General features: G+C 54.6%; 1 protein-coding gene across 6 annotated transcripts in view; it reads right to left on the bottom strand.

Moving 5' to 3' along the window:
• Positions 1 to 14,295, bottom strand: part of MGAT5B (alpha-1,6-mannosylglycoprotein 6-beta-N-acetylglucosaminyltransferase B) — a 75,823-nt gene that overhangs the window by 14,613 nt on the left and 46,915 nt on the right. For 5 of the 6 annotated variants that reach the window (XM_047708726.1, XM_047708727.1, XM_047708728.1 and 2 more), the window contains 4 exons: positions 8,305 to 8,436; positions 6,845 to 6,978; positions 3,358 to 3,488; positions 2,919 to 2,924 (listed from right to left, as the gene is read on the bottom strand). In XM_047708726.1, coding sequence (XP_047564682.1) covers positions 2,919 to 2,924; positions 3,358 to 3,488; positions 6,845 to 6,978; positions 8,305 to 8,436 — 403 coding nt within the window. The remainder of the gene's footprint in view (positions 1 to 2,918; positions 2,925 to 3,357; positions 3,489 to 6,844; positions 6,979 to 8,304; positions 8,437 to 14,295) is intronic. The other variant, XM_047708725.1, reaches the window with a different exon arrangement.

Below are 14,295 nucleotides of genomic sequence, written 5' to 3' on the forward strand. Positions count from 1 at the left end.
ACAGATTTCAAGAAAAATCTGCTGAATGTAGTCAAGGAAATAGAAGATAAGGGTTGAAACCAAATGGAAGAGCTGGAAGTGAGAAATCCAGTAGCTGAAATGAAGAACTGAACAGACAGATTCCACAGCAGATTGGACCCCGCTGAGGACAGAATTCATTTAGTGAAAGAACGAAAGAAAACATCCAGAATGGGGACGCCTGGGTGGCTCAGTTGGTTGGACGACTGCCTTCGGCTCAGGTCATGATCCTGGAGTTCCCGGATCGAGTCCCGCATTTGGCTCCCAGCTCCACGGGGAGTCCGTTTCTCCCTCTGACCTTCTCCTCGCTCATGCTCTCTCTCATTGTCTCTTTCTCAAATAAATAAATAAAATCTTTAAAAAAAAAATCCAGAATGAAGCATAGAGGAAAGTGGAAATCACAGAAAAGAATGTAAGAGACAATGGGAAGTATTGGCGTCTAATGTATGCAGATACAGAGTACCAGAAGCACAGGAGAAGCAGAAGCAATATTTAGAGACTAACTGAAAATTTTCTACGACTCATGACAGATCAGACCACAGGTTCAAAAAGATCTACAAATGCCATGTAGGGAAAATCCAGAGAAAATCACACGGAGGCACACCACCATAAGTCTACTGAAAACCAAACACACAGAAGTCCTAAAAGCAAGCAGAGAAAGAAGACAAATTACCTTTAAAGGAATAAGCCTACAGAAGCCAAAAGACAATAGAGTATTTTCATAACACTGAAAGAAAGTAACCACCAAGCTAGAATTCTGCACACAGCAAACATATCTACTAAGAATAAGGATGAAGTAAGGGCGTTCTCAGGAAATCAAAATAAAATGAGAGTACACAAGCTGGGGGAATGTATTTAAAGCATTTTAAGGTTCTTTTATTATCCAATAAAAGGGAAAGGTATTATTTACACGAGACTTGGTAAGTCAAGGATGCATGTTGTCATCTTTCTTGAAGCAACCACAAGACTAGGAGAGAATATAATGAGTCCGCTAAAAAGGGGGGTGAATTTCAAAATACAGATCAGTATAAAAGAATGCCTGAAAGGGGAAAGAACATGGAATGAGGCAAGAAAAAGTTATAGAGATCAGTTAGTGAAATGGAAATGGTAGATTCTAAGCCAAATATATCAGAAATCACACTAAATGTAAAAGGACTACATCGTGTAAAACTAAACAGACTCACAGAAGAAAAATCAAACCAAGAAAGTGAAGTGTGGAGAGAATGGCTCCATACCCCATCAACATCAGCTTCCTTATCCCCTTGTGTACCTTCTCAGAACTTTAATGCATTCAAAGCATATTTACATTTTCCTTAAAACACATACACAAATGGGTTCATGTTAGATATACTGTTCAGCAACCTTTCTTACCCATACACACAAGTATCCATGCATGTAGGTATGTGTGTATGCACATGTATGTGTGTATGTATGCATGTAAAGTGTGTGTGCATGTATGCATATATGTAAACTTCAAGTTTCGCAAAACAATATTTACTCTTGGGGCGTCCGGTGGGCTCAGTCAGTGGAGCACGCAACTCTTGATCTTGGGGTTGTGAATTCAAGCCCCATGTTGGGTGTAGAGATTATTTAAGAAAAATAAAATCTTAGAACAATATTTACTCTTAATACATGTGAGGTCTTCTGATGTTCCCTCTGATATTTTAGTTCCTTTTAAAAGGCTTACCGAGACTCCCTAAGTTAGAAAAAGACAAATATGGCATGATCCCACTTCTAGGTGGGATCTGAAAGAGTGGAACTTGTAGAAACAGCAGAACGGTGGTCGCCAGGGGCTCAGAGTGTGGAAATGGGGAGAGGTTGGTCAAAGGGACAAACTTTCAGTCGTATGAAGATTAAGTTCAGGGATACCATGAATGGCGCGGTGACTGTGGTCAACGATACTGTACTGTATACTTGAAACTTGCTGAGAGAATAATAGGTCTTCAGGGTTCTCTGCACACGCACGTGCGCATGTATGCGCACTCATGCACGGGTGACTGTGTGAGGCGATCACGCTTGATCACGATAGTCATTTCACAATATATGTGTGTCTCAGGCCACCATGCTGCATACCCTAAGAATACACCATTTTCCCTGTCAACTGTACCTCAGCAAGGTTAGGGAAAAAAACCCAGAGCTCTGAGCTCATCTCACAATTTATCAACAGGCTGCGACCCGCCAACTGAGAAGTCCCACATGACCCCCCCCCAGACGGCCCTTCTGATGTCTGGCCTGTTTCCTCCAGCAGCAAGGGTGGGTCTGTCTCTCTCCCGTCCCCCACTCCTGCCCCCTGGGCCACATGCTCTCACAAAATAGCACCCAGGCCTGAGCCTCAAGGCCTCCCTTCTGGGGACCCAGAATAAGACAGGCCTCCATTGGCACAAAATTCACCCAAACACTCGCCCTCATCCCAGCTGCTGCTCCCATGAGGACCCCCACCATCCTGCCTCCCCTGTTTCTCTGCCACCCGGTCCCCTGAACTCTGGGATGCTCGGTCCCAGGAGGCTCCCCTCATCCTTTTAATCCAGCCACCTCCGACTTCCTCCAGTTGCCAAGACCAGAGCAAAGATGTCTTTTTTTGGAAGGACTTTCTTTGAGGTCTCTTGCAGAACAGTGTTGCTCCCGGCTGTCACAGAGATGCCTGAGCTAGAGATAAAGCCTTTCTCTTCCCAGACTTTGTAACCTCTCGCTCTCTCGGGGCAGTGCCTTAGCCGTCTAGTAAAAGCAGACACAGTCCGTGCCACACCTTCCCCAGAGCCCTGGGCTCCCGTGGCAGCCTGCTCCTTTTGCATCACGGGAGAATGACCTCTCATCCCTCCCCCTGCAGCCCTCGGGGTCAGGGGACAGCCTCGCGAGGGCAGAGGGGAGCAGGAGGAGCGCTCGGCCGGCAGGCACCTTACCTGGAGCTGCCTCGTTCCCGGGAGGGCACAGAGGAAAGAGGAGAGAGAACAGGTCAGTGAGCAGTGAGCACACAACCTCCCACACGGGCACCACTTCTGCAGGGAGCCCGCCCCGAAGGTGGGGTTCTGCCTCCTGCACTGCCTCCCAGCCCTCAGAGGCCCCAAGTCTAGCCCAACCCCCTTGCCAGGCTCACAGTGTTTATCGATGCAGCCCAGGGAGGGTGGCACGTTAGGTCACAGTCCTTGCTAAAGGACATCTGGTTTGTTGCCGAGAGGTGGGGGGGGGGCAGGTTAGCAGCCCCCTGGCTGGGTCTCTTCAGTGGCAATTAGGGACCTCTCTTTTCTGACCCATCAGTGGGCACATTTCGGAATCCAGAGCCAGGGGTGGTGGACAGAGCCAGGTCTTGGAGTTGGGGGCTCCCGGGGGGCCCGTGCTTACCTTCCAGATACTCGCTTCCTTGCCATACACCACGGCCATGTTGCTGGCCTTGCCGCCTTTGATGAGCTGCTTCTCCGTCTCATTGAGCTCCTCGGACACGAAACCCATGAAGGAGTTGTCCGGGGTGTGAGCTACAGCCAGACCACGGGGTCAGGAAGGGGGCTGCCGCACAGCCAGGGCCACGCCCCGGGTCTACTTGGACCACGTCAGAGGGGGCCCCATTTGACAGGGATGGGGACAGGGGGCTGGGAGGTATGGGGTCTGGTGGAGGAGGCGGAAACTCACATCACATCAGTGTCCCCAGCCCGGGGCATCTCCTGCTCCCAGAGACTGTCACAAAGCCTCAGGCCGAGGGAAAGCCTGGAGGTCATCTGGCCCCCTTGCTTGTAAGCAGACAGGCACAGTCAGGACCCTGCCTCCATCAGAATCCTCCGAGGCTGGCTCAGGCCCAAGGCTTTGGCTCCTCCCCTCTTCTCTCACTGCCGACACCCATCAGCAAAACCTGTGTTACCCAGGTGGGACTTCTTCCATCATGATGTCCCGGCCCGGGGACCACCCTCTCTGTCCTGGCCCCCATGATCTGCTGCCTGCCCCCATTTCTGCCATTCTCTTGGCCTTGCCTTTTCTCCTGAGCAAGCCTTTCAGATTTAGGTCAGACCAGGTCCTTCTGCACAAAACCCTGCCGTGGTCCCCAGAAGCTAAGGTCCCTGCAAGTCTACAGGATCTGCCCCCACTGCCCCCTCTGACAGCCTCTCTTCCTCCCTCCCGAGACCCTGCTGGGTGCACTCCCTCTGCAGACACGCTTGCTTTCAGGGTCCTGCCAAGAGGTCCTCCCTGGGCCTGTCACCCTCTGTCCCTCACCTGCCGTTCACCGGCCAGACATGATATCACATATCTAATTGATCGTTCACTGGGTCGGAATATAAGCCCCAGGAGGCAGGGCCTCTGATTCGCTCACTTCTGTGTCCCCAGCACCTGGGAGAGCCTGGCATGCCAGCTTATGAATATGTGGACACATCCTTCCTTCCCCATCTCCAAGTTTTTGCCCCTGCTGTTCCCTCTGCCTGGAGGGCTCTCCTCCCTTTCCCTAGATAAGAAAATGCCCTGCACGGGGTCCGTGCCCTCCCTCTGTGGCTCCGCTCCCGTGCTTCTGTCTCGGCCACAGGAGAGCCCACGCTGGGTAGATGGGGAAGCAGGTCTGCTCATGACTTCCTTCCTGGACTTGTGTATCATTAAAACTGGCAAGCTTCTCTCTTCCTTTTTTGTTCTGTTTCTTTACTTTATTCAATCAATTAAAATTTTCTGAGCACCCTGATAGGCTCCAGGGAGATAAGGGTAAATTAATCAGTGCCCCCTTTTGCCTGGTTCATAATATCTCAGGGTGGAATTAATGTATAAGCAAATAGCTCTAACATACTTCAACATACACTTTTATAGAGATGGATTTAAAAGGCATAAAAATAGAGGTGAAGGAGCAACAGCAAATGAGGGAATCCGTGGAAGTGGCAGGAAATAAAGGAGATCTTTGGACTGGGGTTTTGGAGGATGCGTAGGAGTTTGCCCGGTTTGGAACTCCAAATCCAGTGGGCCATACTCCACGTAAGTGCTCATTTTCTCAGTGTAGATTACTGCAGAAGTCTCTTACCCCCTCTCCTGCTTCCCCCTCCTCTACCACTGACCCTTTGGCCATCTGTAATCTCCCAGAATAATGTGCCTCACAAATCTTTCTCTCGGGGCACCTGGGTGGCTCAGTCGGTTGAGCATCCGACTCTTGATTTCAGCTCTGGTTGTGATCTCAGGGTCATGAGATTGAGCCCTGCACCGGGTTCCACGCTCAGCATGGAGTCTGCTTGTCCCTCTCCCTCTGCTCCTCTGCTCCTCCCCCACCCCCACTGTCTCTCAAATTGATAAATAAAATCTTAAAAACAAACAAACAAACAAAAAAACCCCGTTTTCCTCCATGACGTTCCCGAGCTCAAGAACCTACAGTGATTCTTGAATTACGGTATTTGGCATAAATTGAGGAACCGGTGCTAGAAGACCACTACGTCTGCCCCCACGTCCTCCATGTCCCTCTTGCCAGCCTCATAGCTCGATGCTCGCCTTGCAAGTGAGCTAACTGCCAAGCTCTGTGCCCACCTCTGCTCTCTGCTGTCACATAAGCTGCTTCCACAGCCTGGAGCATCTCCCCCCACCCCCAACTGACCGCACCTCCTTCCCTCCAGAGTCGGGTCCCCCAGAGAGCCATGTGACCTCCGTCCTCTGGGACTCAGTGTCCTCCCCTGGGCTCCAAAGAACCTACCCACCTCCCCAACCTTCTGGAATCCAATCAAGCCATTACTTATGGGTCCAGAAATGGTATCTGCCTCTAAGAGGTCCTAGAACCTGCGGAGTAAGACAAAGAAGGACCCTAAGCGTCCCGCAGAGGCGCATTAATTTGAAAGGCTAAATAAAGACCAGATTCTTTACTTCTGAGCAAGTTCCTCAGGACCCTGCTTTGTTGGCTTCCTTTAGACACATCCTAACAAAAGGTGCTTATCTGGCTTTCTGACCCGGAGCCTTCAAAGAGCCACAAATTAGATGTGCAGGACGCTGCTGGAGGCAGATATACTGACGGCAATTAAATGTGACAGCTGACAGCCTCCCGACGAGGAGAAAAAGCACCACATCAAACAGTGACAGGAGAAGGGGCCACTTAGCAAGGGCACCCGGCTCTGCACACCTCTGCCGTCCCCAAAGGCCAGGCTCGCGCACCACGGAGAGAGCGAGAACTGACCCTTGGCTGTCAAGAAAGGATTAAACCATTTGCAGCGCGCTGCACGTGAGGGGCAAGTCAGCGCCCGTGTACGTTTTAGAGACTCGTGAAAAACAGCTAAAGCTCAGCTCTAAACGGCATTCCTTGCCTAATGCCCATGGTCAGAGGGTTTCCACAGGGGCCCCAGCCCCCAGCCTCACTCCCCAGCATCCCGTGTTGGCGCCTGCTGGAGCTCATGCATTTCCAGAACCTTCCAGTTCTTTCCGCATCTGTCTCCACTTATCTGTTCCTTCCACTTAGAAGAGCCTGCCCGTCCTGCCCCTTTGCTGCCCCCTCGAGCTCTCCAGTGTACCTCTGGCCTCTCTTGCTACAAGGTCACCGAATCCTTTTTGTCCTGGAAGGTGCACTCAGCAGCTCTCTGAGCAGCGTGTGATGCTGGAGGCCAAGGCCACGTCCTTCCATGGCGGAAAGGTTGCCACATTCCTCCTAAGCCAGGCCAGAAGCCCCACCACCCCAGCTGCTCCCTAGACACCGCAAGAGACTTCCTCTCTGGCTCACATACTCGCCAAAGGGCAAGCCAGGCTTTCCTGGAGTGGGCAGGTGCCTGGGCCAGCCTGGGAAGGAAAGCCAGGAGACTCTGTCTCCTCCCAGGCTTGAGGGAGAACCTGAGAACCTCGAGGACACCCCGTCGTCTGCCTCTGACCCCACCCATGCCCTGTGGCCAGGACTCACGGAACATGGTCATGAACTGCTTGGGGTTGAGGTTCCAGTAGCCCCAGTTGGTCCGGTAGCCGTGCAGCGTGGCGTACTCCTCGTGGTTGTATGCAGGCTCTGTCCCGAAGGTGTCAATGACCCGGATTCGGCACCTGCTCCCCACCCGGGGGTGGGCGGTGCATGAGGAACCAGGGTCAGTAACCTCGCATGTGTCTCTGGGCTGGGTTGCCCCAGTGAGGGCGCGGTTGCCAGGCATGGGCCCGGTACTGCAGTGTGTGGTCAGAGCCAGGGTCCGACTACCTAGCTGTGTGACCACAGTCAGCTTCAGCATCTGTCACGTGAGGACGACAACAGCCCAGCTGTCTCGGGGTTGGCTGGGGATGCCTGAACCATGGACCCCTCACTCAGAAACTTATTATTATGGCTGCCCCAAGAGCGCCTAGGAGGGGGCACTGCCTGGAGTGGGGGTCCTTCCCCCTGCAGGATTTGCACTTTCCTGAGCATGCTGCAGCAGTAATTCAAGTTCACAGCCCCCCTGTCCAAGAACTTGGCACCCCAGGATGCCCCTGGCCTATCTGGGCTGCAACACGGAAGGGCAGGGCCCTGGGGGACCAGCCACTGCTATCTCTGGGCAGGCAGTGCTTTGACGTGTCCTCTGGGATGAAAGCTCCGCCACCTCAGAGGCACCTGCCAGCTGGACAGGGCCTCTGTCTCTGCCCCAAAACCTCTCCCTCCATCTCACCCCCCGGGTGCAGGCACCCGAAGGAAATGGTGGAGACTCAGAGAGCCCCCCGCCCCAAGCAGCCTCACGTCCTTCCCAGTGACCCAGAATTGTCCACAGACTGCTGAGGTTGGCACTATTTCCCCGGAGAAGGGGTGGAGGGTGGGAGGCGGCGGCACCGCGTGCATGAGGAACACGCATTAATAATAAAACCATTAATACCGCCTGTCACTTTTTTACCTAATAAAATCATGCGGGGTAGTCACTGGGACTGGAGCAAATGTAGGAAAGAGCAGGGCTCTCTGTGCTGCATTAAACCCCACATCCTGCTGACTGCAGAGACCGGGAGACGGCACTGGCCTTCCTGCAGACCCGGGGAGGGGGGAGGGAGGAGGAGGGGTGCTGAGACCCCATGAGCCGAGGTCACACCAGTCGAGTGTCCCATTCCTTCCACTCTTCCCTGCCATTCCCCTGTACCCCTGCCCAACCAGGTAACCTCTGAGCCCCGCCCCAGCCTGCCCTGCAGCAGAGGGGCACTGAAGAGACTCCCACTCTGAGCCAGCCAGGAGGCAGAGCTCCTTGGGGAAGGACACTAATGAGGGAGGGGGAAAACAGAGGCAGGGCAAGCCTCCCGCCCCCCCAACTGCAGAACCCAGGATGAGGCAGCTCCCCCCACCCCGGGGGGCTAGCCAGCAGAGTGTGAAGGGAGGCCTCCTATGGACATGGGGCAGGGCACCACCCGCCCGCACCCACCTACCGGTACTTCTTGAAGGACAGTCCCATGTGCTGCTTCATCTGCTGTAGGCCGTGGTAGTCGGTGTAGATGAGGTCGAAAGGCAGGGGCATGGTGAGCGGGCAGTTCCCCCGGCCTGGCGGCACCCCTAAGTTACTGAGAAATGAGCCCTTCAGAATCTGAGCCCCAGGAGGGACAGCAGAAACCCACCTTCCCCAACCATCCCTGAGTCGGGGGCACTGGAGCCACCTGGGTTCTTATAGCCCAGGATAAACATGGGGGAGGGGGCACTGTAAAGGAATGTGAGGATGACACAGGAGTGTTGGCAAACTTGGGAAGGAAGTGAATGGGGTGGCCACATCCAACTGCCTAGGTTTCTCACTGCACAACAAACTCCAATAAGAGCAAGTAGGACTGAGATCCAGCCTGGGCTAGTTTCCCAAACTGTACCCCTGGCCTGGGCTACCTGCCAGGTGGAAGGAGCACCTTTTGTAAATTTGCACAAACGTGCTCCCTGCAGGGCTGGGTCCGCCCCAGTGGGGCACCTTTATCTAGGGTTCCCAAATTGCCATAAATGCTCGCTATGGTCCTTAGAGCAGTTTCAGTGTCTGAAGCAGAAAGCCCTGCATCAGAAGACAAAATTCTGCTCTGCTGACTGGCTTGTGGCCCAGGGAGATGCCCAGCCCTGCCCCACAGGGTCACCCCACTGGCCAGACCATGTACACAAAGGTTTTCCTCTGGTGACCCAGTGCCAGAGCCTTTGGGGCATCTCTGTGGAGCCTAGAGGACATGGCCACGGCTGCCAGTGTGTATTCCTTTGTAGGGAACCCCTACCCCCATCCAGGAACCCAGGCTCGGCCTGCAACCAACCCTTCTGAGGGGATGGAGGCATTCAGACTGCCCATTCAGTAAGTCTGTCCTGAGCCCCTGAGCCAGGCAGGGAGTAGAAAAGCCCGCCTTTCTTTGGGGACCCAACAGCAGCCACCCACCTCCCCTTGGATTCGTGGTCCAGATGCCTACGCTGGACGGCATCCCAGAGACCTCCCAGTGAGCCCCTTCAGGATCCATGTGGAGAGCAAACTCAGGCCGGGTAGGTGAGGAGCTAGGACAAGGTCACGGGCTCATCAACAGCAAAGGGCCACGATGGGTGAGCTGCCTGGGTCACATCTCGGGCTCCTGGAGCCCATTCAAGCCAGGTGGAAAACTACCAGCCTGGACGTCTTTGTGCTCTGTTTGCTCACGCTCTGCAGGTCACCACCAGAGGCTGGGGCGGGGGGCGCTGCGCACACTGTCCCCCGAGCACAGCGAAGTTTATGGGAACCAGATGGCAAGGCTCTGATGGAAAGACGTCAGGGGAGGCTGCATGTGATGTGTGATGGGGACTGAGGCATCAGGAGTCGGCTGTGCCCTACAAAGAAGGGTAGCTGGGGGCAGGGGCTGTCCCTGTGCCTGTTCCCCACCAGCCAGCGCACCCCAGACTCACCCAGCTCCCCCCGCCATGTTAGAACCTTGGCTGCTAAGTGCCTAGAGGAGAATGCAAAACCCTAATAACCAGAGTCTCCCATTTCTCATCTGATTAGAGAACACTGGCCAAGGGCGCCCTCCCAACTCGTCCAGCTCCCATGCATCCCCTCTCTCCAACCAGACCACCACACAGGATGCACAAAACCAGGACTTCTAAGGCAGGGCAGACTTCGTGAGACTTTTTTTTTTTTTTTCCTCCTGTGGAAATACCCAGAAAGCAAAGGAGAATGAGCAGACCACAGAGGTCTGGAGCCTTCACAGGAAACAGCATCCACAGCCTGGAAACCTCATGAAATATTTGGTGGTATTTTTAAGTGGAGCAGACTTTGCCTTCTACTCTGCAGGACATCCCTACATCCGTATCCGAGCCTGGGCTTTCTCTCGCCCCCACAAACTCCTCTGGTAAGGCTGATGCCCCACGAAGAAGCCACATTTTTGCTCTGAGCTACAAAAGCTCCGGGTAAAGACAGACACTATCCCCTTCCCCACTTCTCCCCACTCAACAGAGAGCCATGGGCAGAAGGACAAACGATTCCGCTGTCCCTTCCTTGCAGGAACCAGGAGGGCGGTAGCTGCCCCTCCCACAGGGAACTGGGGCCTGGGAAAACTGGCCAAAATCCCGAAAGCACCAACCGTTAGGTGGGTCCGCTTGCTGCCACCTGCACGGTAACAGGCCTACTTTCCCACGTTACGCGTCAGGCAGCGTGTCCTGGTGTGGTGCCGACAACATCGTGCAGGCTTCCTTCTGCTGCCTTATTACTGCCCACAGCCCTGGCCTCTGCCCCAAACCCCAGGACCACTGAGAGGCCAGACGAGCAGCTCTCCCCTGGGACAAAGAGCCCGTCCAGATGTTCTAAAGCATCTGCCATCATCTTCGCCACCCTGGGGGCTAAAATGTTGAACCCGGGAACCAGGCTACAGGCTTTCAGTTTAGTAACTCGTTCAATCCTTCCATCTGAGCGACCACCCCACGAGATGAGACCCATTCTTATCCTGTTCCACTCTTTCCAGACGAGGAAACAGAGAGTTGGTAATTTACCAGGATTGCACAGCCAGGAAGCCGCGGAGCGGGGACTGGAGGCCAGGCAGCCGGGCTCCGGAGCCCACACTCCCGCCCGCTAAGCTCTCCCACCTCCCTGGGCCGGCCAGGCGGCAGACAGTGGGACGGCGGGTGGTGGGACCTTAGTGCCATCCCCCGAATCCAAGCCCCGGCCGCCAGCAGAGCCTGGGCTGCGGTCCCAGTTCTGTTGCTAACCCCTGAGGGCTCACAAGCTTCCTGGAGTTTCCTCTTCCTCCTCAGCCACAGGCCAATAAAAACGGCTCCGCAAAGGGTTCCTGGTAGGATCGACCGAGGCAAGGTGAGTGAAAGTCCCACTAAATATCATTTCCTCTTGTCATCCGTTCTGCCTCCTGACCTTCCGGGCCCGGCCACTCCTTCCTGACCCCCTCCCCCCACGCCACATCTGGCACCGCCCACTACGCTACACCGCGCTTGGGAAGGAGGGGGGTCTACATGGAATTGCCAAACTGGGTGGCTAGAATGTATCTCTAAATGTTCCCAGGCCACCTGGGCAGGAGCCTGAATACAGGATGAAAGGGGTGGGGGGAGAGGGGTGGCCTCGGGAAACCGGGCTTTTCTACAACACACCTGGTTATCATGGGGCCGCCACACCCAACCCCAATTAATGCACCCATAGCCAGGACCCTGGGGGGAAAGGCAATGGGGAGTTAGTGTTTAAGGGGGACAGAGTTCCAGTGTGGGAGGAGGAGAAAGTCCGGGAGAGGGATGATCGCGATGGCTGTACAGCCGCGTGAATGTACTTGATACCACTGAACCGTACACTTAAAAATGGTTAGGAGAGTAAATTTTGTTATGTGTATTTGACTATAAATGTTTTAAAAAGCCAAACTGTTCACACGTAGGGGCCTGTACCCAGTCCCACAGGACACACCATGTCCCCAGGGAGCCCCTGGACTCCCAGCTGGCCAGAACGTAGGGGGCCCAGCACATAGCCAGAGACGGGGAAACTCAGATACTCTTTGCTAAAAGATCAAAAGGTAGGATGGGTAGATGGGACAAGGAGGGAAGGAAAACAACAGTCTGAGATCAATTGAAAGAAAAAAAAAAAAATTCTTCAGAGCCCCCCGGGTTGCTCAGTTGGTTGAACGAATGTCCGACTCTTGATTTCGGCTCAGGTCATGATCTCAGGGTTGTGAGATCAAGCCCCGCGTCGGGCTCTATGCTCAGCAGGGAGTCTGCTTGGGATTCTCTCTCTCCCTCTGCCCTTCCCCCTGCTCGCTGGCTCTAAGATAAATAAATAAATCTTCAAAGAAAAAAGAAAAAGAATCCTAAGCAGGGAATCAAAATGCTGGGTTTTGGCACAACGGAAATCACTCCTGGGCTCCAGCACGAACTTGCTGGGTGGCCTTGGCCAGACGTCAGACTGTTCTGGTGTCCGCCTCCACTCCCATAACATGACGCTCGGACGGATCTCCATGGTCCCTTCCAGGCTAAAAATGCTCTGGTTCTATTTCTCCCTGTACCTTTGGTCTGTGGCTGGAAATAATCTCTCCAGGTAGTGCTCAAATTCTGGAACAAATTATTCTCTCTCTCCCTCCCTCTCCTGTGTGGGAAGGACCTAATTATAAAGAATTCTCACAAAGTGCTCAGAGATCCTTGGCTCCAGGTGCTAAGGGCATGCAGGGATCTTCTGCTTTTCTAGGCCCATCTCATTGCTGGGAGCACACTGGCTACAGCAGCCCAGGACTTTTCGGCCTCCCCGGGGGCCCGTTATCCCTCCGACCCTGTCCAGCACGCATCTCCTGAGCACGGAAATCACCCCCATCTCTCTCCCATGGCCTGTTTCTGGAGCAGGCCCTGCCTCTGCCCAAGAGCAAAGGGCACAGAAAGAAAGGGGCCCAGAGAGTCAACTGGACATCTCAGGAGATGCTCCGGAAGGGTAGCCAGGATCACCAAAGAGAGAGGAATTCCGCTGTCCTGCAGTATTTTGTTCCCTTGCCCATGATGCACTCTTGCTCTCCAGCAGCCAGGCAGCCAGAATGTGCTCCATACTCAAAGGCCACAAAGGAGCAAGGACCGGAGGTTTCTAAAAGAGAAACACAGGGAGCAGCCTCCCTCTCAGCCTGCGCAGCCTGCACTGGGACCAGTGTCCAAAGCTGACACTTTCTTCCCCAGCATTCCTTCCTACAAAGCAAACTCAGGTCTAAGAATAGGGCCGCCGCTCCCGGGAGAGCTGGATGAAACCACAGATTCCCTCCAGCTCCCGGCACAGCGAGGATGTGGTCAGAGAAACAGGAACACATCCCTTTGGCTGTTCCCGTCCTCCTTCCTTGCAGACCGGCCCCAATTTACATAACGAATATCCAGGGAAGGGAAGGCTGAGCGCAAAGCAAGCTTCTGTCATCTAAGCTACGCCTTAAAGGTTGCCGGACGGCACAGGTTACAATCCAGAGAGCTGATGGCTTCTGATGCCCAGGCCGGCCCGGAGGGGCTGCCCTGTCACTCCGCTGGGGCCTGGGCATGGGGATGTTAATTTCCAGGTCCTCAGGTCATTCTCAGCCCCAGCGGCTCTCACGATTCTATCCAGTTTCACACAAACCTTCCTGGAGAAGCGCAGGGCCCTGGAGAGCCCAAGAAGGGGAAGGCGCTGCTCTCGATGCCACTAGAACATGCCCCATGGGAGATGTGGGCTGAAGGAGAGACACAGCGCTGGGGTGCTGGACACGTACTTCGGGGGGTCTGGGGCCTCTGTGGGAAAGCTTAGGAAAGAGGGGTCTGGCTCCCAGGAAAAGGCCTCCCTTTCACCAAAGCCCCTTTAGGAGTTCAGAGAAGGATGGAAGGAGCCCTGGGGGCTCACGCGTACCACCCTGTGCCTCTGCCAACTTCCCCGAAATAAATAAGCCCCAGTCCATCTGGGGCCAAGCGGCCAGGCTTTGCCCATTCTGCTGGGGCTTCGGGCTCCGGGAAGCCCATCCCACTGTCCACCTACCAGCTGCCGCCTGACAAGATCTCCCCTTGTCAGCAAAGACTGACAAACACTGGACCCCACCTCCCTCGTGAGAACCCATGGCCCCCAGGCCTTGGAGACAGGTTCTTGCTTCCTCCCAGAGACAAATCCCACCTTGTTACCCTTCCCTCAAGAGCCTCAGAAGGCAGCTTGTGCCTCGTTTCTTCCCTCACTCCCCATGGTCCTGCCCACCCCACCCGGGTCTCCTTTAAACATCTTTTCCTCTGTAGCCCTCTGGCCCCGGTGTGGACCAGGCCAAAGCTGGGAATGGTGCCTGGGCCGCGGCATCAGTACAGTCATGTCTGCTGGCCAATGTCAAGCCTTGGTCAGACTTGTCAGAAATAGATTCCCACTCCCTGTGGCTCAGCGCAGCATGGAGGGAGAGGCAGTGGAGGGTGGGGGGGACTCTGATGGGGGAGGAAAGGCGAGGCCAGCATGGTGCGGGGGGCCCACCGCAGAGGTC

Source organism: Lutra lutra, chromosome 16, assembly GCF_902655055.1.
Source record: "Lutra lutra chromosome 16, mLutLut1.2, whole genome shotgun sequence".
Taxonomy (NCBI): domain Eukaryota; kingdom Metazoa; phylum Chordata; class Mammalia; order Carnivora; family Mustelidae; genus Lutra; species Lutra lutra.